The sequence below is a fragment of the Schistocerca gregaria genome, chromosome 2 (genome assembly GCF_023897955.1).
Source record: "Schistocerca gregaria isolate iqSchGreg1 chromosome 2, iqSchGreg1.2, whole genome shotgun sequence".
In the NCBI taxonomy this organism is placed as follows: domain Eukaryota; kingdom Metazoa; phylum Arthropoda; class Insecta; order Orthoptera; family Acrididae; genus Schistocerca; species Schistocerca gregaria.
In genome coordinates, this window is record NC_064921.1 from 929,031,145 (window position 1) to 929,055,153 (window position 24,009).

A 24,009-nucleotide genomic window follows, 5' to 3' on the forward strand; every position below is an offset into this window, starting at 1 on the left:
ATGCAATCACCAAAGATCTTTAATATATATGTATTTTTTGTCTAAAAAATGCCCATAGATATTTTGGTGCTTGCACTAGCACAAAAAATCCCGGGTGTAAAAATAATAAACTTTAATGGTGTCGCATAATCTATTGGAATTTGATAGGTGTTTATTACATTCCAAATTCTGCCAAATATTCAGAGATTTTATGTTGATGTTTAGCAATGGACTTGAACAGTGTGGCTTTAGTTGCCAGAAGCTGCTGTCACGTGTGTGTGTGTGTGTGTGTGTGTGTGTGTGTGTGTGTGTGTGTGTGTGTGTGTGTCAGTCAGTCAGTCAGTCAGTCATCTGTTCTCGACAAAGGCCTTTTTGGCCAAAAGCTTATATTGTGACAAGTCTTTTTGTTGTGCCTATCTGCGACGCAGCATTTCCGCTATATGGTGAGTAGTAACTTTTCTTTTCATAATATGTTGATGTTTTAGTTACTTGTCAACCAATTTCAACTACCGATTGGTTTGGTCAGCTTTAATAGCACTCTTCAAACAAAATCGTTGGCCATTTTGGCATCCGACACAAACTAAATATTCAAAACAAAGATTCCAAGACTTACCAAGCGGGAAAGCGCCGGCAGACAAAAACACACAAACACACACACAGAATTACTAGCTTTCGCAACCGATGGTTGCTTCTTCAGGAAGGAGAGGGAAAGACGAAAGGATGTGGGTTTTAAGGGAGAGGGTAAGGAGTCATTCCAATCCCGGGAGCGGAAAAACTTCCCTTAGGGGAAAAAAGGACAGGTGTACACTCGCACACACACACACACACACACACACACACACACACACATATCCATCCGCACATACACAGACACAAGCAGACTTGTGTCTGTGTATGTGCGGATGGATATGTGTGTGTGTGTGTGTGTGTGGGTGGGTGGGTGTGTGTGTGTGCGCGCGCGCGAGTGCGAGTGTACACCTGTCCTTTTTTTCCCCTAAGGGAAGTCTTTCCGCTCCCGGGATTGGAATGACTCCTTACCCTCTCCCTTAAAACCCACATCCTTTCGTCTTTCCCTCTCCTTCCTGAAGAAGCAACCATCGGTTGCGAAAGCTAGTAATTCTGTGTGTGTGTTTGTGTGTTTTGTTCATGTGCCTGTCTGCCGGCGCTTTCCCGCTTGGTAAGTCTTGGAATCTTTGTTTTTAATATATTTTTCCCATGTGGAAGTTTCTTTCTATTTTATTTACAAACTAAATATTCATGTTTAACTAATTGATATAGTCCTCTTTTAATTTTTATGGAGTTTACTTAAGTTTACATTTCATATGGTAAGGAATGTTCTTGTAGAATGTAAAAAATATAATAATATAGGAATAAGGGAGACAGCTCACCGAATTGTAGCACTGTTGTCAAAACACACACACACACACACACACACACACACACACACACACACACACACACACAACCACACAACCACCCGTTTTTGTGTGTCTGTTGGCAACTAAAAGCTTCTACTATTCACTGAGTTTTCTTCTTTAATCAAATTAATGTTTCAGTTTATTCTCAGTTGATGAGATGTATAATTTCTGTACACTGTATACTTTACATATCAAGGCATGAAAATTACAGTTTTAAAACTGTCTTAGGGGTCTAAAAATTTAATTTGCATAACATTCTGTGTTGCATAGGCTCCAGAGATGCCTTGGTCGGACCGTCAGTGGGCACTGTGTGTATTTGATGATGCAATTGAATTTGGTGGCCCAGCTTGCAGCAAGTACCAGCAATTTTTCTTGCAGCCAATGCTGAACTATATCACAGACAAAACAGCAGAAGTTCGACAAGCAGCTGTTTATGGCTGGGGAGTTCTTGGACAGTTTGGAGGAGATGGCTTTGCAGGTCAGTGTTGATAGCCCAGAAGTATAATTATTTCTATTCTGTCCATGGCTGCTTGTACGCTTGAGTACTACCATACATTAAGTATTGCAGAAGTAGTTTTAAGAAGCCCAGTGGTGAGCAAATGTCGTCGTCTGCCGTGTAGGGGACAGGAACTACAAAGTGCTTTTCACTCTCAAATCCATTGTTGCCCACAGCAGCATAGTCTTTTGAGCTCTGAAACATCTGCAAAGTATCTTCTATGTTATCAATGCTATATTTAGTGCAATAAATTCACTTGATGATGCTGTAGGACAGTCTAATAATGCAAAAGGCTTTCCAGACTCCTGGGCCATTCCAAGAGTTGAAAATATTTACAGTGGCTGTAAAAAAAGTGAAACAGCTTTGCCAAAAAATTACTGATTTTTGACACAGAGGTGGACTTGGACACTGGTGTCTCCAAATTCAACGTCTGAATGAGATTTTTTCACAATAGCAGTGCTCGAAAAAGAGTGCTAAGGTGGGAAAAGCAACAACCTATGGTGACGTGACTGCAGAGAGCAGATGTCTCTTAATTTGGGAAATGTAACCATTTTGTGGTATCAAATTTAGTTTTTTGGTGAAAGAAAATAGTATAAACGTACATAATTCATTGTCAGTGGCACAGTACTTTTCTGTTTGAACACTGTTTCACTGCATTAGACATTTGCAGAGTAGAACACTTCCTTTATACAGTGCATCTTCAAGCAGAATGCGCAAGTGTCTACAGTCCAACATACTTGCAAATTACTTCATAGTACACAGCTGTACTATGTAAGTTGTAATATTCAAGCTGGCCTTTAATTTTGTAATTTTTTATTATATCTATAAGGAATAAAGCTACTTGTAATTAGCTCTACATCTTTTTTCCGTACTGAGTGTATAAAAGTTAAAAAAAAGGATAGTTTGGAGGTGAAATCAGTTTTGCTATTAATAAAGAAATCATAAAATAAAGACCTGCATGTAACTTGAAAAGCATAAGGTAACAGACTGCGACCAGGGTGGATATTATTCTGCCGCAAGATACTTCAATAGGAAAAGAAGTTAGTTTAGTAATAGACAAACAGTTGAAAGTATGGTTTGGAATATCAACAACATTATGTAAGGAATAGATTAATTAATCACTTTTAGAGTGCAAATGTGCTGAAGAATATTCTGCACCTATTCACAGCAAGCAACCCAACAGTGTGTGGTGTAGGGTACTTTTTGTACCAAATACATTTTGTCCCATCTCTCTTTCGTTTATGAATGGTGTGAAGAACAACTTCCTTGTAGTATTTACCATTGAAGTTTGTTGAGCAACTCAATAATGTTCAAGCAAATTTTGGGCTTGCAGCTGGTTATCGTTCAATACTTCGCAGGATATTTCAACTGGGCACATGCCAGTCATCTTCAGGTAAGCTGTCGCAGACTGGTGAAAACGTCCTCCGTTCTGCAATATATAGCGTACTGTAACTATTCTGCGCATGCGCCGAAAACTTGATAGATGAACCACACTGCCCGCCGGCAGTGCCCTCACTGGTGGAATAGCGGAACTCAGTCACCCTCTGCATTGCTGTTGGCCGCGGCTGTCGACGCACTCTGTCGTCTTCAATTTGAGCAAATCGTGGAGATGATGGGATTCCATGTACTGTTCAGCTGATAGCCGCTGTCGCAGTTTAACAGATTTTCCACCAGTTGTATTTCTACAGATTCTTTAATAATGGAGTCCCAGAAAGACGTTGTTGTGGATAAAATCATTGTTTTCTCATACTCCATTGAATGTCCAGTAGAAATACAATGTTCAGCAGTCACTTTAGGACAATCTGTTACTACGAAAGGCCGGAATTTACAAGATACTGTGCCATGTGGTATGGCTTACATAGGTCAAACCAAACGCACCGTGAAAGAAAGCTGCACTGGACATCAACGTTACACCCGCCTTTTGCAGCCAAGCAAATCCGCTATTGCTGAACAGTAAGATAGGTAGAAAACTTCTGTGTTTTTACCCTGCTAAGTAAAATTTTCTGTTTTTTTTATGCTAAGGTAAGCTCTATCAATTTTTGTTTTTGTTGTTGTTGTTGTTGTTGTCTTCAGTCCAGAGACTGGTTTGATGCAGCTCTTCGTGCTACTCTATCCTGTTCATGCTGCTTCTCCCAGTACCTACTGCAACCTACATCCTTCTGAATCAGCTTAGTGTATTCATCTCTTGGTCTCTCTCTACAATTTTTACCCTCCACAGTGTGTTCCAATACTAAATTGGTGATCACTTGATGCCTCAGAACATGTCCTACCAACCGATCTATTCTTCTCGAGTTGTGCCACGAAGACCCACCTAATCTGCGGCATTATTCTGTAGTACCACATTTCAAAAACTTCTATTCTCTTCTTGTCTACACTAATTATCGTCCATGTTTCACTTCCATACATGGCTATGTTCCATACAAATACTTTCAGAAAAGGCTTCCTGGTCTTAAATCTATACTCGATGTTAACAAATTTCTCTTCTTCAGGAATGCTTTCCGTGCCATCGCCAGTCTGTATTTTATATCCTCTCTACTCCAATCTTCATCAGTTATTTTGCTCCCCAAATAGCAAAACTCATTTACTACTTTTATCTCATTTCCTAATTCTCAGCATCAAGTGATTTGATTTGACTACATTCCTTTATCATTGTTTTGGTTTTGTTGATGGAGCCTCCTTTCAAGACATGTCCATTCCGTTCAACTGTTCTTCCGGGGCCTTAACTGTCGCTGACATAATTACAATGTCATCGGCAGACCTCAAAGTTTTTATTTATTCTTCATGCATTTTAATTCCTGCGCCAAATTTTTCTTTCCTTTCCTTTCCTTTGCTGCTTGCTCAATATACAGATTGAATAACATCGGGGATAGGCTACAACCCTGTCCCTTCCAAATCAATGCTTCCCTTTCATGTCCCTTGACTATTATAACTTCATCTGGTTTCTGTACAAATTGTAAATAGCAAACAATGTAAAATCCTGGATGGAATGTAACAATGCAAGAGAAGGAAAGTTGCTACTCACCATATAACAGAGATGCTGAGTCGCGATAGGCACAATAAAAAGATTCACACAATCATAGCTTTCAGCCATTAAGGCCTTTGTCAGTGGTACACACTTGCACACACGTCAGAGCTGACACTACCATCACATCTTGCTCTCTGAGACTGCAGACGTCTGTGCAAGTTACGCTTTTTCTGTGTGTGTGTGTGTGTGTGTGTGTGTGTGTGTAGCAACTTTCCTTCTCTCATATTGTCAAATTGTTAATAGCCTTCGCTCCCTGTATTTGACACCCTGCCACCTTCAGAATTTGAAAGAGAATACTCCAGCCATCATTGTCGAAAGCTTTCTCAAGTCTACAAATGCTAGAAACGTAGGTTTGTGTTTCCTTAATGTATCTTCTAAGATAATTTGCAGGGTCAGTGTTGCCTCACGTGTTCCAACATTTCTACAGAATCCAAACTGATCATACCCAAGGTTGGTTTCTACCAGTTTTTCCGTTTGTCTGTAAAGAATTTGTGTTAGTATTTTGCAGCCAAGAGAAGCAGTGATTCGGAAGGGAGTGAGAAAGCAAGGAAGGAAAAAAAAAAAAAACAAACAAACAAACTTAAGAGGTTCGCCGATGACATTGTAATTCTGTCAGAGACAGCAAAGGACTTGGAAGAGCAGTTGAACGGAATGGACAGTGTCTTGAAAGGAGGATAGAAGATGAACATCAGCAAAAGCAAAACAAGGATAAAGGAATGTAGTCGAATTAAGTCTGGTGATGCTGAGGGAATTAGATTAGGAAATGAGACATTTAAGGTAGTAAAGGAGTTTTGCTATTTGGGAAGCAAAATAGCTGATAATGGTCGAAGTAGAGAGGACATAAAATGTAGACTGGCAATGGCAAGGAAAGCTTTTTGAAGAAGAGAAATTTATTAACATAGAGTTCAAATTTAAGTATCAGGAAGTCGTTTTTGAAAGTATTTGTATGGAGTGTAGCCATGTATGAAAGTGAAACATGGACGATAAATAGTTTAGACAAGAAGAGAATATAAGCTTTTGAAATGTGGTGCTACAGAAGAATTCTGAAGATTAGATGGGTAGATCACATAACTAATGAGGAGGTATTGAATAGAATTGGGGAGAAGAGAAGTTTGTGGCACAACTTGACTAGAAGAAGGGATTGGTTGGTAGGACATGTTCTGAGGCATCAAGGGATTACCAACTTAGTATTGGAGGGCAGCGTGGAGGGTAAAAATTGTAGAGGGAGACCAAGAGATGATTACACTAAGCAGATTGAGAAGGATGTTGTCTGCAGTACGTATTGGGAGATGAAGCAGCTTGCACAGGATAGAGTAGCATGGAGATCTGCATCAAACCAGTCTCACAACTGAAGACCTCAACAACACGACAACTTATCAAACTGATAGTTTCATAATTTTCACACCTGTCAACACCTGCTTTCTTTGGAATTGGAATTATTGTATTCTTCTTGAAGTCTGAGGGTATTTCGCCTGTCTCATACATCTTACTCACCAGATAGTTTCGTCAGGGCTGGTTCTCCTGAGGCTATCAGAAGTTCTAATGGAATGTTGTCCACTCCTGAAGCCTTGTTTCAACATAGGTCTTTCAGTTCTGTCATATTCTTCATGCATTATCATATCTCCCATTTCATCTTCATCTGTGTCCTCTTAGTTTCACAATACTGCCCTCAAGTACATCGCCCTTGTGTAGACACTCTATATACTTCAACTTTTCTGCTTTCCGTTCTTTGCTTAGTTCTTGTTTTCCATCTGAGCTCTTGATATTTATACAGGTGGTTCTCTTTTCTGCAAAGGTATTTTTAATTTTCTTGCATGCAATATCTATGCTCCCAAATCCTTACATTTGTCCTTTAGCCATTCCTGCTTAGCAATTTTGCTTCATTTACTGCATTTTTATATTGCCTCCTTTCATCAGTGAAATTCAATAGCTTTTCTGTTACCCATGGATTTCTACTAGCCCTAATCTTTTTACCTACTTGATCCTCTGCTGCTTTCACTATTTCATCTCTCAAAGCTACCCATTCTTCTTGTAATGTATTTCTTTTCTCTGTTCTTGTCAAACATTCCCTAACGCTCTCTCAGAAACGCTCTACAGGCTCTGGTTTAGTCAGTTTATTCAGGTCCCATCTCCTTAAATTTCCGCCTTTTTGCAGTTCCTTCAGTCTTAATCTACAGTTCATAGTCCACATCTGGCCTGAAACTGTCTTACAATCTAAAACCTGGTTCCTAAATCTCTTGTCTTACTATTATATAATCTGTCTGAAACTACAAACTTCTTTCATGATTCTTGAACTAAGTGATAGCTACGATTAAGTTATTCTCAATGCAAAATTCTATCAGGTGGCTTCCTCTTTCATTCCTTCTCTTCCTTTAACTACTACCGAATTCCAGTCACCCATGACTATTAAATTTTCGTCTCCCTTCACTATCTGAATAATTTCTTTTATCTCATCAAACATTTCCTCAATCCTTTCGTCATCTGCGGAGCTAGTTGGCATATAAACTTGTAAAACTAAGGTAGGCGTGTGCTTCATGTCTGTCTTGGCAACAATAATGCATTCATTATACTGTTCATAGTAGCTTATCCGCACTCCTATTTTTCTATTCATTTCAAACCTAATCCAGCATTACCCTATTTGATTTTGTATTTATAACCTTGTATGCACCTGATCAGATGTCTTTTCCCTCCTGCCACCGAACTTCACAAATTCTCACTATATCAAACACTAACCTATCCATTTCCTTTTTTGAATTTTCTAGCCTACCTGCCGATGAAGGAATCTGACATTCCGTGCTTTGATCCATAGAATGCCAGTTTTCTTTCTCTTGATAAAGTCGTCGTCCTGAGTAGTCCCAGCCCAAAGATCTGAATGGGGTACTATTTTACCTCTGGAATATTTTAGCCAAGAGGACGTCGCCGTCATTTAACCACGCAGTAAATCTGCATGCCCTTGGGAAAAATTACGACTGTAGTTTCCCCTTGCTTTCAGCCTTTCACAGTACCAGCACATAAAGGCCATTTTGGTTAATGTTGCAAGACCCAGTCAGTCAGTCATCAACTACCAAAAAGGCTGCTGCCCCTCTTCAGGAACCACACATTTGTCTGGCCTCACAACAGACAGCCCTCTTTGGCTGCACCTGTGGTATGGCTATTAGTATCGCTGAGGCACACAAGCCTCTCCACCAACGGCAAGGTCCATCGTTCTCCAAGTTTTACAATAAATAAGAAGGTATAAATTGCATAGTGGCACTAGGTACAAGGATGTGGCTCTAGATACAAATATGTATGCCCATAGACAAGGCCACCATGAACTAGGGCTGGATGCAATTAAACAGGTACCATAAAGTAGTTCATACTATGATATTTTCAAATTGTCAAAAAATTCAGCTATTAATCTCTCATAACGGATCATACAAATATATAGCTCTAGATAAACTGGTCTCCCCCATGTAAGTAAAATTAAGCTTCTATTTAGCAAGTTACATTTTAGTAATAAATGTATTTCTTGAATTTATTGTAACAAAATGGCCAGTGCAAGTAATGGTTGAAGTACAGCTGTAAGTTGCAGTAGGAAGCGTCCTTTCTTTATTAATTGTGACTAGCCTTGGCATTGAAGTAGACATGTTAACAATGAGCAGTACTTGTTGTAGCCTGTCCAATTTATGCTAAAGTATTGGTATTACCATTTGGATTATTTGCTATGGTTGTTCAGTGCTTTCATACATAGCTGTATTTAATAAATTGCGAAGATGGATTATTTGAGAATGGACCCGTGTTAAAACCAGTCGCCATCAGTAAATAAAGGAGACCTCCTAATGCAAATTACGTTGGTACTCCAACCATTTCTTTCATTAAAGATAAAGTTGAAGTCCTACTTCACCTCTGGTGTGCTGCAGATCTGCAAAATAGTCAGGCCTTTTTAAGTTACCAGGAAGGAAACTTAGTATTTACCACAGTCAGTTGTCCCTTTTAGAGACACTGCTCATCTGTGAGTAATGCAAAGCTCAAAGCTACAGACTGTGCTCAAGGTTCTTATCTCCTCCTTTCCAAATTAATCTCTCGCATGTATGTGAATGTCATCAACCCATTTGTCAACCAGAGAACTGCAACGAGTAATTACTATCTCAACGACAATTTGTATGTCCACCCCTCCACCGCCACCCCGCCCTACCACAGGATTTTAGTAATGAACATTTTATAATGTTTAGTTGCTGTGGTTTGCAGATTAATAAGAGTATGTTGCATAGTTTTGTGTACCAGCCACCAACAAAACCAAACAATTTTTATCTTTTTGTGAGCTCATTACAAGAATATTATTCCTGCCACATTTTCTCAGTGTGAAAGGTTTTAATGATTTATTTACTTTCTCTTTTTCATAGGTGCTTGTGCTGAAGCAATTCCAAGGCTTATTGAACTGATCACTGCTGCTGACTCGAGAGCTGTCGAGAATATTAATCCAACTGAGAATGCTATCTCTGCCGTGACAAAAATTTTGAAGTACAACAGCTCGCAAGTAAATGTTCAAGAACTTCTCCCACACTGGTATGAAATAGTTCAGTGTATATTTTATGATAACAAATAAGTTTATAATCTACATATGCTAGTGACATATCTGAAGTTGTTAGCTGTAGCTCAATTTCTGATTGTCTCATGGTAGAAAATGTCGTAATAATGTAATGTTAACACAAACCAATACTGAGAACCTGATGAAAAATAAGAAAGTGAAAAAGAAATGTAAATCAATGCTAATTGGTATTTCTGTTGATCAGTTTTGGATTGCAATTGAGAAATCGAAATATCAAATTATAATGTAACTATACAGATGAAAAGTCTACTCATCAAGCTTTGACAGGAGAACACACATATAAAGGTATCTAAATTTGCAAGCTTTGGGGGCCAGAGGCTCCTTTTGGTAAAAGGGTTGAAGGGGAAGGAAGATATGTGAATGGAAAGGACTGGTGAGGTTTAGAAAAAGTTGCCCAGAACCCTGGATGAGCAGCACAGAAAGCTAAGTGCATTTTATATGGTAGATATGGGGGGGGGGGGGGGGGCAGGGAAAAACAGACAGTTCAGAAAATAAAACATTACAAAACTAAGAGGGAGTGAAGAAAAGAATAGTTACTGAGAGAAGAAATTCTAAGACCAAAGAAATTAAAGTAAATTAAGGCCAGGAGAGTGGCACTAACCAAAGACATGTTGTAATGCTATTTCTCCGTCCTGCGGAGTTCTGAGAAACTGGTGTCTAGAGGAAGAATCCAGGTGGCACATGTATTACCTGTCTGATGGAGTCCCCAACCATCAGTCTTTCCTTCTTATCCCACCCGGTTAGTCTCCCCTGACCCATCATTCTGGGCAACTTTCCTGAGCTCTCCCCATTTCCTTCCTATACTTCTCCATTCCTTTCCTTTACCCTTTACATGTAGAAACTCAAGAAACTAAATTATTAAAGCACACAGACAATACAACAAAAGTCGCTCCTGGTTAGGAACTCCTAAATGTCACAAAAGCGGTTACTTCCCTGTTGCTGCGTCTGTCACGGTTGGTTACTGCTGCCTTAGAGTTTTTTGCAGATGATGCAGTCCAGTGAAGTCATGAAACCCTCAAAATAAATTACAAAATGATTTAGAGATTGTGAGAGATCACACATGAATACTACAAAGAATCTGCTAAATTTTAATTACACAGTTAATCACACAAATTTAAAGATTGACAATTCTACTAAATGTCTAGGGATTACAGTTAAAAACAACTTGAATTGGAAACGTCACATAGAAAAGACAGTTTAATTTTGCAGAATACTTAGCAGATGCAACACGTCTACTAAAGAAACTGTATATACTAAGTGTGTTTGTCCTCTCCTGGAGTTTTGTGGTGTGGTAAGGGATTCGTACCAGATAGGATTGACAGATGACATTAAAAAGGGGCACTCATTTTTGTATTAAGGGAAGGGAGTGTCATGGATATAATCACAAGAAAGTGTGTGTCACTGATATGATAGGCGAGTTAGTGACTGATCGTTAAAACAAAGGTGGTCTTTGTCATGGGGAGATCATTCCATGAAACGAAATTAGTCTCCAATGATCTCCTGCAAATCTGAAAATATTTTGTAGGCATTCACCTACCAAGCGATAAATGACCATCGTAATGAAATTGGGGAAATCGGAGCTTGCGCGAAAAGATTTAGATGTGCGTTTTTTCCATACCCTATTAGAGTGTGTAATGGTTGAGAAGCAGCCTGAAAATGGTGATATGAACCTTCTGGCAAAGGCTTAAGTGTGAAGTTGCAAAGTAGCTGTATAGATGTAGATGAGTAGTTAATTATTAATGTTAAAAATTTGATGTTAATTTCTGCTCAGTGATCATGTGATGCATGATTTCCCCTTATTGTGTTACTTTACAAATAACGTAAAGGTAATGTCACATTTTTATGCAGTCGAGAGCATTGTGAAGACAGCTAACATAACATGCAATGTAGAAGCCATTTTGCATCATCATTCCCAGAACCAATAATTGAACCAACTAAAAGGCTTAAACCAGAGGCAATCTTGGATGAAGATTTCTGAACCTATGCTCGTGAGGATTCGACTCTTTAATAAGTAAAGTGTATACTAGCCACAAGAAGTGGCTACTAGGGTAGCAAAATGTGTGTGGCATGCACATGCAAGTTGTTTAGAGTAGAGGCTGCCTCCACTGATTTTATAAATGTTCAGATTTCATAGAGGGTAAATCACCAGCCCCATAGAGAAAGTACGAATCATCTTGGCAGCTTGAAGAAAGAGAATATTAATTTAACATTAACCTACTCAGAAAGGTCCTGGAGATAGGCTCGCTTACAAACAGTAACATTGCACACTGGTACTAAGGACAGAAAATTGTTGAAGCTAGATATCAATGTCAGTGACCCCAGTTGGAGTGTGTATCGCAAAGATCAGCAACCAATTGGAGGCAGTTTGTTTGTAGCCATTGACTGTGTGATATCAAATGGTGCTAGTACAGAATTGGAATGAGAACTAATTTAGCCACATATGGTAACTGGATGCTTTTATAGCCTTTGCCTTCATGAGTAGTAGTGGCCCAACGTTTCATGGAAGAAGAGAAGGTTGTGGATAAATTTCATGGATGTTGCAGTATTAGTGAGACATTCCAACTTGACAGCTATAAACTGGGTTTCAGAAGTGGTTGGGGTTGGTAGTAGGTACAGAGAATCATGTTAAATTGTTCTAAATGCCTTATTCAGAAATCACCATCAGAAGTTAATCAGACTCCTTTTTGAGGGCAGGTGTCCTGGTCACAAACAAGCCCAACTTTTTGAGTGAGTTAACATTGGGTGGGGAATCAGTTATCACAAGAGTGTTACAAGGTGTCACTGACTGCAAGTCTAAATTAAAATGCACAGGAAGATAGGAAAATATTTCTGCTTGGCAAGTGCTTCAAGAAATAATTTCGGATTATCTGAGCAGTCAACATGGAACATTTATCTTGTACACATCCATGCTGAGCACGAAAGGACACAATTAGTCTGTTCCCCTTTAAACATTTTTGTGTGTTTAAATTTGAGTGTTAAACCTTCAGAATAACTCTACTTTGTGAACCATGATAGCACAGCTTGATTGACTTCACCACTACAGTGAATCTTAAAGTAATTTCAACTTACTGTAAAGAAGTACAAATACTTCTTTTAACAAATGCTCATGTTGCTTCTGAAATTGCAACCAATTTTTGTATTCAACGTTTAGCAACATTACGAACATCACTTGTATGTACAGGTTGAAATCATACGTTCGACTCATGACATTACAGGCAGGACTTTTTTGACAGATTTCCTTCTGTCCAGTTATGATGCTTACTTCATTGTCATGTTGCACTACTACTCATTCAGTGGTGCGCCATGCTATACCAAACTGGGATGCCAATTGTTGGAGGTTTCTTACCTTAATGCAAAAACTGTTTCAAATTTCTAGAGGGAATTTTTATAAAAGCATTGGGTCCAAGCATTGCACAAATGTCAGTTTCATACAAAATAAATGGCAAATGGGGAAAAAACTGAGTAAACCCATCACAATATGTGCTTATTTATGACACTTTCCAAGTTACGTGATAGTCAAAAATGCATGCAAAATTATACTTCATAAAATATCCAACCAAATGGAATGCCACAATCAGCTGACACTGTGGAATACTGAAAATACACAAAAAATTCTTAGTTTATTAACAGGATGTACACAATAAACAATGAAAATATATTATCTGGACAAGCCAGATTATGGAAAGATATTGATGTAATAATTTGGTTGTCAGTATAAGTACTTCGCCTGATTTCCTTCATTTTATTTTCTTCAGGTTGTCATGGCTACCTGTATGGGAAGATGATGATGAATCACCGCATGTGTATGGCTATTTATGTGACCTGATAGAAGCAAACCATCCACTTGTTCTTGGTCCAAATAACAGTAATTTACCAAAACTGATAGCTATTATTGCTGAGGCATTTGCGAAAGATGCCATCAATATGGAACATGATGTGGCAAAACGAATGGTTGCAATAATTAGACACATTCAGGTAAGTTGAGTGGAAATACTATAGTGCATTGTGTATTTGGATACATTAAAACTGCACCCAATAAATAGTTTTACTAACTGGCTGTTAGTTATCTGCAAACCAGTTCCTTCAAGTGTAATAAATTTTTTCCTTCAAGTGTAATAAAATTTTTCCAATTTCTGTTCTGTTCTATTTCATAGAGAGAAACGTTTTTCCCCCTCATTGTAAAAAGAATCATTTTAATGCATTCCATCTAACAAGCTAGCTAGTTAGATGTCACTTTTAATTAACAGTATGCATGTATGTACATGTCAGTGCCATACGCTCTTTGTGTGCGCAAGTTATATCTCACTTTTTCATAAAAATAGATACAGTTTTATTGTATGAAAATGGTTTGAAATTACTTTTATGTAATACATTCTGATACATTAGGAGTTCGAAGGATTGAAAGGATTGCCTCCTCGACATTTATTGAGTTTCGTATGTTGTTACACAAAAATTAAGTTACAAATTAAAGTTGTAATAATTGCGACAGCAGTACTTACTTGCAGGCTGCCAGAACAGGAATATATAGGAAGGGGCTGACTAAATAACGAAGAAACAATTTACTGTCTAACTTTAGGAACAATAAGTTGGTTATGTAACACACAGATTTGGCTTTTGAAGCCTGTTATCCATTGTTTAGGTTAATAATAATAATAATTTGTCCATGTTAACTTTACAGTCTTGGACATCGTCAGTTTTTGTACAATTACATCAATATCATGTCAGCACATTGTATATCATTCCATGCAATAATGTTAAACACATTAGCACATTATATATCACTCCATATGTATAATGATTATATACATCAATTAGCCAATTATAACAATACCACCACTAATATATGTTGTTTTTGTTGTTCTACATCTACATCTACATCCATACTCCGCAAGCCACCTGACCGTGTGTGGCGGAGGGTACCCTGAGTACCTCTATCGGTTCTCCCTTTTATTCCAGTCTCGTATTATACGTGGAAAGAAGGATTGTCGGTATGCTTCTGTGTGGGGTCTAATCTCTCTGATTTTGTCCTCATGGTCTCTTCGCGAGATATACGTAGGAGGGAGCACTATACTGCTTGACTCCTCGGTGAAGGTATGTTCTCGAAACTTTAACAAAAGCCCGTACCGAGCTACTGAGCGTCTCTCCTGCAGAGTCTTCCACTGGAGTTTATCTATCATCTCCGTAACGCTTTCGCAATTACTAAATGATCCTGTAACAAAGCGCGCTGCTCTCTGTTGGATCTTCTCTATCTCTTCTATCAACACTACCTGGTGCGGATCCCACACTGCTGAGCAGTATTCAAGCATTGGGCGAACAAGCGTACTGTAACCTACTTCCTTTGTTGTCGGATTGCATTTCCTTAGGATTCTTCCAATGAATCTGTCTGGCATCTGCTTTACTGACTATCAACTTTATATGATCATTCCATTTTAAATCTCTCCTAATGCGTACTCCCAGATAATTTATGGAATTAAGTGCTTCCAGTTGCTGACCTGCTATTTTGTAGCTAAATGATAAGGGACCTATCTTTCTAGGTATTGGCATTACATTACACTTGTCTACATTGAGATTCAATTGCCATTCCGTGCACCATGCGTCAATTCGCTGCAGATCCTCCTGCATTTCAGTACAATTTTCCATTGTTGCAACCTCTTGAAACACCACAGCATCATCTTCAAAAAGCCTCAGTGAACTTCCGATGTCATCCACCCGGTCATTTATGTATATTGTGAATAGCAACGGTCCTATGACACTCCCCTGCGGCACACCTGAAATCACTCTTACTTCGGAAGACTTCTCTACATTGAGAATGACATGATGCATTCTGTTATCTAGGAACTCCTCAATCCAATCACACAATTATGCTCTTACTTTGTTCATTAAACGACTGTGGGGAACTGTATCAAACGACTTGTGGAAGGCAAGAAACACGGCATCTACCTGTGAACCCTTGTCTATGGCCCTCTGAGTCTCGTGTACGAATAGTGCGAGCTGGGTTTCACAAAACCTATGCTGATTCCTACAGAGTAGATTTCTTGTCTCCAGAAAAGACATCATACTCGGAACATAATACGTGTTCCAAAATTCTACAACTGATCGACGTTAGAGATATAGGTCTATAATTCTGCACATCTGTTCGACGTCCCTTCTTGAAAACGGGGATGACCTGTGCCGTTTTCCAATCCCTTGGAATGCTTCGCTCTTCTAGAGACCTACGGTACACCGCTGCAAGAAGGGGGGCAAGTTCCTTCGCGTACTCTGTGTAGAATCGATCTGGTATCCCATCAGGACCAGCGGCCTTTCCTCTTTTGAGCGATTTTAATTGTTTCTCTATCCCTCTGTCGTCTATTTCGATATCTACCATTTTGTCAACTTTGTGTGACAATCTGGAAAAGGAAGCACAGTGCAGTCTTCCTCTGTGAAACAGCTTTGGAAGAAGACATTTAGTAATTCGGCCTTTAGTCTGTCATCCTCTGTTTCAGTACCATTTTTGTCACAGAGTGTCTGGACATTTTGTTTTGATCCACCTACCGCTTTGACATAGGACCAAAATTTCTTTTGATTTTCTGCCAAGTCAGTACATAGAACTTTACTTTCGAATTCATTGAAAGCCTCTCGCATAGCCCTCCTCACACTACATTTCGCTTCGCGTAATTTTTGTTTGTCTGCAAGGCTTTGGCTATGTTTATGTTTGCTGTGAAGTTCCCTTTGCCTCCGCAGCAGTTTTCTAACTCGATTGTTGTACCACGGTGGCTCTTTCCCATCTCTTACGATCTTGCTTGGCATGTGCTCATCTAATGCATATTGTACGATGGTTTTGAACTTTGTCCACTGATCCTCAACACTATCTGTACTTGAGACAAAACTGTTGTGTTGAGCCGTCAGGTACTCTGTAATCTGCTTTTTGTCACTTTTGCTAAACAGAAAAATCTTCCTACCTTTTTTAATATTTCTATTTACGGCTGAAATCATCGATGCAGTAACCGCTTTATGATCGCTGATTCCCTGTTCTGCATTAACTGATTCAAATAGTTCGGGTCTGTTTGTCACCAGAAGGTCTAATATGTTATTGCCACGAGTCGGTTCTCTGTTTAACTGCTCAAGGTAGTTTCCTGATAAAGCACTTAAAAATATTTCACTGGATTCTTTGTCCTTGCCACCCGTTATGAATGTTTGAATCTCCCAGTCTATATCCGGCAAATTAAAATCTCCACACAGAACTATAACATGGTGGGGAAGTCTACTCGAAATATTTTCCAAATTATTCTTCGGGTGCTGAGCCACAACAGGTGCTGAGCCCAGGGGCCTATAGAGACATCCAATTACCATGTCTGAGCCTGCTTTAACCGTGACCTTCACCCAAATCATTTCACAATTCGAATCTCCGTCAATTTCCTTTGATACTATTGCACTTCTTATCGCTATAAACACGCCTCCCCCTTCACTGTCCAGCCTGTCTCTGCGGTATACATTCCAATCTGAGTTTAGGATGTCATTACTGTTTACATGTGGTTTCAGCCAACTTTCTGTCCCTAGTACTATAGGGGCGTTGTGACCGTTTATTAATGAGAGCAGTTCTGGGACCTTTCTATAGACGCTCCTGCAGTTTACTATTAGCACATTAATATTGTTATACCCTGTTGCAGTTTGCCTACTCCTGCCTTGCCGTGTCTCAGGAGGCGTCTTGTCGGGCCTAGGGAGGAAATTCTCTAACCTAAAAACATCCCATGTGCACTCCACACGTACTCCGCTACCGCCGTAGCCACTTCCGGCGTGTAGTGCACGCCTGACCTGTTCAGGGGGACCCTACATTTCTCCACCCAATAGCGGAGGTCAAGAAATTTGCACCCCCAGCTCTCCGCAGAATCGTCTGAGCCTCTGGTTTAAGCCTTCCACTCGGCTCCAAAAAAAGAGGACCGCGATCGGTTCTTGTTGTTGTTGTGGTCTTCAGTCCTGAGACTGGTTTGATGCAGCTCTCCGTGCTACTCTATCCTGTGCAAGCTTCTTCATCTCCCAGTACCTACCGCAACCTACATCCTTCTGAATCTGCTTGGTGTAATCATCTCTTGGTCTCCCTCTATGATTTTTTTCCCTCCATGCTGCCCTCCAATACTAAATTGGTGATCCCTTGATGCCTCAGAACATGTCCTACCAACCGATCCCTTCTTCTTGTCAAGTTGTGCCACAAACTTCTCCCCAATCCTATTCAATACTTCCTCATTAGTTATGTGATCTACCCATCTAAGACTTCCTGACACTTAAATCTATACTCGATGTTAACAAATTTCTCTTCTTCAGAAACGCTTTCCTTGCCATTGCCAGTCTACATTTTATATCCTCTCTACTTCGACCATCAACAGTTATTTTACTTCCTAAATAGCAAAACTCCTTTACCACCTTAAGTGTCTCATTTCCTAACCTAATTCCCTCAGCATCACCCCACTTAATTTGACTACATTCCATTATCCTCATTTTGCTTTTATTGATGTTCATCTTATATCCTCCTTTCAAGACACTGTCCATTCCGTTCAACTGCTCTTCCAAGTCCCTTGCTGTCTCTGACAGAATTACAATGTCATCGGCGAACCTCAAAGTTTTTATTTCTTCTCCATGGATTTTAGTACCTACTTCGAATTTTTCTTTTGTTTCCTTTACAGCTTGCTCAATATACAGATTGAATAACATCAGGGAGAGGCTACAATCCTGTCTCACTCCCTTCCCAACCACTGCTTCCCTTTCATATCCCTCGACTCTTATAACTGCCATCTGGTTTCTGTACAAATTGTAAATAGCCTTTTGCTCCCTGTATTTTACCCCTGCCACCTTCAGAATTTGAAAGAGAGTATTCCAGTCAATATTGTCAAAAGCTTTCTCTAAGTCTACAAATGCTAGAAACGTAGGTTTGCCTTTTCTTAATCTTTCTTCTAAGATAAGTCGTAAGGTCAGTATTGCCTCACGTGTTCCAGTATTTCTACGGAATCCAAACTGATCTTCCCCGAGGTCCGCATCTACTAGTTTTTCCATTCGTCTGTAAACAATTCGTGTCAGTATTTTGCGGCTATGACTTATTAAACTGATTGTTCGGTAATTTTCACACCTGTCAACACTTGTTTTCTTTGGGGTTGGAATTATTATATTCTTCTTGAAGTCTGAGGGTATTTTGCCTGTGTCATACATCTTGCTCACCAGATGGTAGAGTTTTGTCAGGACTGGCTCTCCGAAGGCTGTTAGTAGTTCCAATGGAATGTTGTCTACTCCGGGGGCCTTGTTTCGACTCAGGTCTTTCAGTGCTCTGTCAAACTCTCCACGCAGTATCATATCTCCCATTTCATCTTCATCTTCATCTACATCCTCTTCCATTTCCATAATATTGTCCTCAAGTACATCGCCCTTGTATAGACCCTCTGTATACTCCTTCCACCTTTCTGCTTTCCCTTCTTCACTTAGAACTGTGTTTCCATCTGAGCTTTTGATGTTCATACAAGTGGTTCTCTTATCTCCAAAGGTCTCTTTAATTTTCCTGTAGGTAGTATCTATCTTACCCCTAGTGAGATAAGCTTCTACATCCTTACATTTGCCCTCTAGCCATCCCTGCTTAGCCATTTTGCACTTCCTGTCTATCTCATTTTTGAGACGTCTGTATTCCTTTTTGCCTGCTTCATTTACTGCATTTTTATTTTTTCTCCTTTCATCAATTAAATTCAATATTTCTTCTGTTACCCAAGGATTTCTACTAGCCCTCGTCTTTTTACCTACTTTATCCTCTGCTGCCTTCACTACTTCATCCCTCAAAGCTATCCATTCTTGTTCTACTGTATTTCTTTCCCCCATTCCTAACAATTGTTCTCTTATGCTCTCCCTGAAACTCTGTACAACCTCTGGTTCTTTCAGTTTATCTAGTTCCCATCCCCTTAAATTCCCACCTTTTTGCAGTTTCTTCAGTTTTAATCTACAGGTCATAACTAATAGATTGTGGTCAGAGTCCACATCTGCCCCTGTAAATGTCTTAAAATTTAAAACCTGGTTCCTAAATCTCTGTCTTACCATTATATAATCTATCTGATACCTTTTAGTATCTCCAGGGTTCTTCCATGTATACAACCTTCTGTCATGATTCTTAAACCAGCTATGACTAAGTTATGCTCTGTGCAAAATTCTACCAGGCGGCTTCCCCTTTCATTCCTTAGCCACAATTCATATCCACCTACTACGTTTCCTTCTCTCCCTTTTCCTACACTCGAATTCCAGTCACCCATGACTATTACATTTTCAACTCCCTTCACTATCTGAATAATTTCATTACAGTATGTAAATGAATAAACTAACAGTACTGCAGCTCAGAATTCTTCTAATGTGTATAAACATCTTTCTATTAACAATTTTCAACTTGCCCTTGAAAAGATTGCCTTGGAGTTGCTTCATATTTTTTGGCAACATATTATAGAATTGTCTCTTACATACGGACTGTGGTCTGTAGCTTTCTTGTTTGTCAGTATCCTATGATAGTCACTTTTGGCTCGAGTGTTGTAATTATGGGTGTCACTGTCCTCTACACTATTTTCCTCATTCTCTTTTACAAACATTATGGTCTTATATACACACAATGAATAAACAATCAGTAATTAATAATTTTTGAAATAGTCCCTACAGGACTGGTGTTTGCTTATATTAGCAATTATCCTAACTGCTCTCTTTTGAAGCCTGAAAATGTGATCCATATAGACAGTGGGTGTCCCACCCCAGACCTCGATCCAATATTGCAGATGTGAGTGTATTAACCCATAATACACTTGTTTAAGGACAAGGGGAGCTACTGTATTTGCGACGTTTTAGTAAGTAAATATTACTAGAAACCTTTTAACAGGTGGAGCTGATATGCTCTTTCCAAGTGAGATGTTCAGCAATCAATATGCCTAAAAATTTATGTTTGTCAGATGTTTGAACTGTAGAAAGTGACTGAGTATTAGTATTATTAAAATGTAGCAAGAACTTTATTACGACAGTCTTGTCCTTATTCAATGTAAGCTTATTCACTGTTAGATATTCTGTGATCATTTCAAAGTTCTCTTTGTTGCGTTGAATGCTGCTCGCTCTGTAAAGCTCCAGCTAATAAAAGATGTATTATCAGCATAGTCCATTAGTTTGGAGTTTTGTGGCTGTGTTATATCATTAATATATACTATAAACAAGAATGGTCCAAGTACACTTCCTTGGGGAACTCCCTGATTGAGAGTTCTGTATGCTGACTTTACTGTTTGGATCTTACATTCATTCTTATAATTTAGTTTTGTGCACTGTCTTATATCACGGAGATAAGAACTTAGTAATTTTAGAGCTTCTCCTCTTATCCCGTAATTTTCTAACTTTGATAACAGTACTGCATGATTCACAGAATCGAATGCTTTAGACAGATCTAGGAAAGGCCCTGTAACTTTGTTTCCTACATCCAGCCTGTTCAGGAGTTCATGGAAAAAGTTGCTAATGCTGTTATTGTAGATCATCCTTTTCAAAACTCATGTTGTGTTTTATTTAATAGTGTGTATTTACAGAAGGATTCCATTTGCTCTAGAATTATTCTTTCAAGCAGCTTGCCAAGTGTTGAAGTCACCGAGATTGGCCGGTAGTTACTTATGTCTGTGATAGCCCCCTTTTTATACACGGGTTGCATCTCAGTGATTTTTAAAAGCTCTGGAAAGGTCCCCTGGCCAATTGAACTGTTCATTAAAAAAGCGCACGCATTGCCACTATGAAATGGGAACACAGTGGCACAAATGTAAATTAACAAGAAGGTAGTTACCTAGCAGAAAAAGGTGAAGTACATATCCAAATTGCAGCATATTCACATTATGTGGTTTTGTTTGTTGTGGCTTTAGTCAACATCATATCTTCGCACATTTCGTGCCTTACGTATACCAACCATCAAAATACCAAGAAAAGTTAAATTTGTAAACCAAAACTAAAGGAAACATATTTTTAAGATATGCCACCTTTTCTTATTAATTGATGTTCATTCCATTTAATTCCTGTTTTATAGTGGTAATACAGTGTGCTTTTTTTATACAGCTAAATACTGGGTAATGGTTGAAAAATCTGAAGCCAGTTGTGAAACAAAAAGTTATTTAAATAACAACGATGCATCCTGTTCAAAAGAGATAGTATATGTGATCGAAGAAAAAAGGTGAGGAGGGCACATCTGAATGACTGACAGGACTCAACAAGGATTATACTGGTCCACAAGAAACTAGGGCTGATCATTTTTTCCAATATTTTATTGCCACATTAGCAGTGTGTCGTCTAACTTGAGTGGTGTGTGTTTGTAATATTGTGACTATTGCACAATATTCCTTTAAAGGTTGCAGATCAGTTTGCGGGCTTTATGTCTAAGTGTTAAGACTGCATCAGAGATAAATAAACAGATTTTATTCAAAATTTTATGTGGGAATATTTAGTAGAATGATAGTCTCATAACTAATGTAAGCAGTTATTATTTCTGTAGCTTTGAGATCGACACTGTGTGGGGTTATGGACAAGTATTTTATTTCTACATGTCTGCCAGCAACCCATTAGAGACATGTGTACCAGAGTATAAAATTCCAATCTGAATCGTAGACCAACCCATTACAAAATAGTAATTATTTTACTTCTTGTATTGTGCTCTGACATTCACTTTTCATGATTAACAGCAAACACAGTTGGGGAGTAAATGTATTGGCATACACTGTAAGAATTGCTTCTCTCGAAGCTTCTGCAAGCTGTTTGGTTACTGAACTAAGCGACGACATTGCTTCACACATATGTAAAATATACTGTCTTTACAAGAGTAAGAGATGATCCCATCTCCATCGCCCTCCCCTGCCCTCCCTTCCCAAAAGGGACCTTGAGAATTTTTGCCTAGAATATAGATTATCTACATTTCTGCTTATAATCTGTCGGGTATCTGTAGTATAATCCTTTTTAATAATCGTCGGTAGCATTAGTATCTTCGATGATCGTTCCACCTAACCAACGAAAGCAAGGAAAACGCCAATGTATTTCTGTATAAGAACAGTAGTGAAATTTATGATCTTGTCATAAATATTTGACTGTTTCTTCCACTTATTGTGGTGCTTTCCGAGGTTCTGGTTATGGTGGGGCCTGAGAACTCCACTGTTTTTTTTTTTCTAAATGTGTAGGTGATTTCACATTTATGTTGATGTGACAGTATGACAGTCTTTACTTGTCCCTTGCTTCCAAACAAGTTGTCTGCCCACTCCTCTCTTGGCTGTGTAGAACCAGCAGCTGACACAATATTTCAGGAATTAGCATGAACAGGCTGGGCTTCTAGTGCTTAATAGCATGAGATACATCTCAGAAAGATCTTGTCAGTAAAACAAGGATAGAAAATACAAAGAGGGGACAACTTCTAGTTTAAAATATGTGAACTTAGAGAGTAGTTACATCTTTACTAACAAATCTAGTTCTATGCAGTATGGTAATGGCATTAGGTATGTGATTTGCATTAGGCATTTTGAATCGTAAGATAGTCACGAGGTTACGTAAAAACTGTAAGAATTGGAATTTGGTTTCTCAGTCAGAAGATACAAAAATGTTACAGCCCTTTTTGGAAGTTCAACCACAAGGGTTAAAATAGTGGGTGAAAGTTATTTTTGAAAATAAATTATTACTACAGAACTACTAAAGGATTTTTAAGACTATATGTACGACAGTTGGTATTTGACTTCTTTATTAGAAATATCAGTTGCAGTGCTGGCATTACAAATTGTGTGTCATGCATATACGAAAGCAGACGAAAGGCTTGGAAGTAAAACTCGCTTTAAATGTTCGTAAACGAAATCGTCATGTACATTAAAATCTATATATATAAAAATGAATGTATGTATGTTTGTCTACTATGCGCTCACAAACCATTCATCCGATTGCAATGAAACTTGGGTGAGTTGTTCTCCGAATGCCCGAAAAGAGTAATGGACAATGTATCAAGAGTTAGGTCATTGCATGCATAGCGCAATAGATTGGGTAAAGGCTTGTCATGCAGCGGACCCGGGTTCAATTCCCACTGCCCCCGCCCCCCCCTCGCAATGTTAACTATTAATTATAAAATTTCAATATACTTGAACAGGGTCATATTGTATAATGTAACTGTCAATCTCTATATATAGCAATGGAAAATGAAATGTAAGGTAATTTGGATGAAATAGGGGGCTCCTTCAAAGTGAGCGTGAACAAAATATCTGAAATGGAAACTCACCTTTTCTTGCCAGGCATTTGTGGTGATAAGCCAGGATGATTCTTGGAAAACTGTTTGAATCCTCCAATGCTACGCACGCTTTGTCCTGTGTATGTAGCAGCTCTCACTGAAGATTTGTGAATGGGGTGAAGCAATTTTTTCTGCTCCCTTTCCCTTTCGCAGCATTCAATCACACACAATACAATTTTGCGAGCATCGCTACGTAATATTGGTTTCCTTCTAACCGTAGGCCTGCCAGTAGGGGTTCTTGGCGAC

At 38.9% G+C, this 24,009-nt stretch overlaps 1 protein-coding gene across 2 annotated transcripts in view; it reads left to right on the plus strand.

The window, feature by feature from the left end:
* LOC126335361 (importin-5) overlaps positions 1 to 24,009 on the plus strand; it is a 156,844-nt gene that overhangs the window by 124,516 nt on the left and 8,319 nt on the right. For both annotated transcript variants that reach the window (XM_049998552.1, XM_049998551.1), the window contains 3 exons: positions 1,668 to 1,875; positions 9,301 to 9,463; positions 13,262 to 13,481. In XM_049998552.1, the coding sequence (XP_049854509.1) occupies positions 1,668 to 1,875; positions 9,301 to 9,463; positions 13,262 to 13,481 (591 nt within the window). The remainder of the gene's footprint in view (positions 1 to 1,667; positions 1,876 to 9,300; positions 9,464 to 13,261; positions 13,482 to 24,009) is intronic.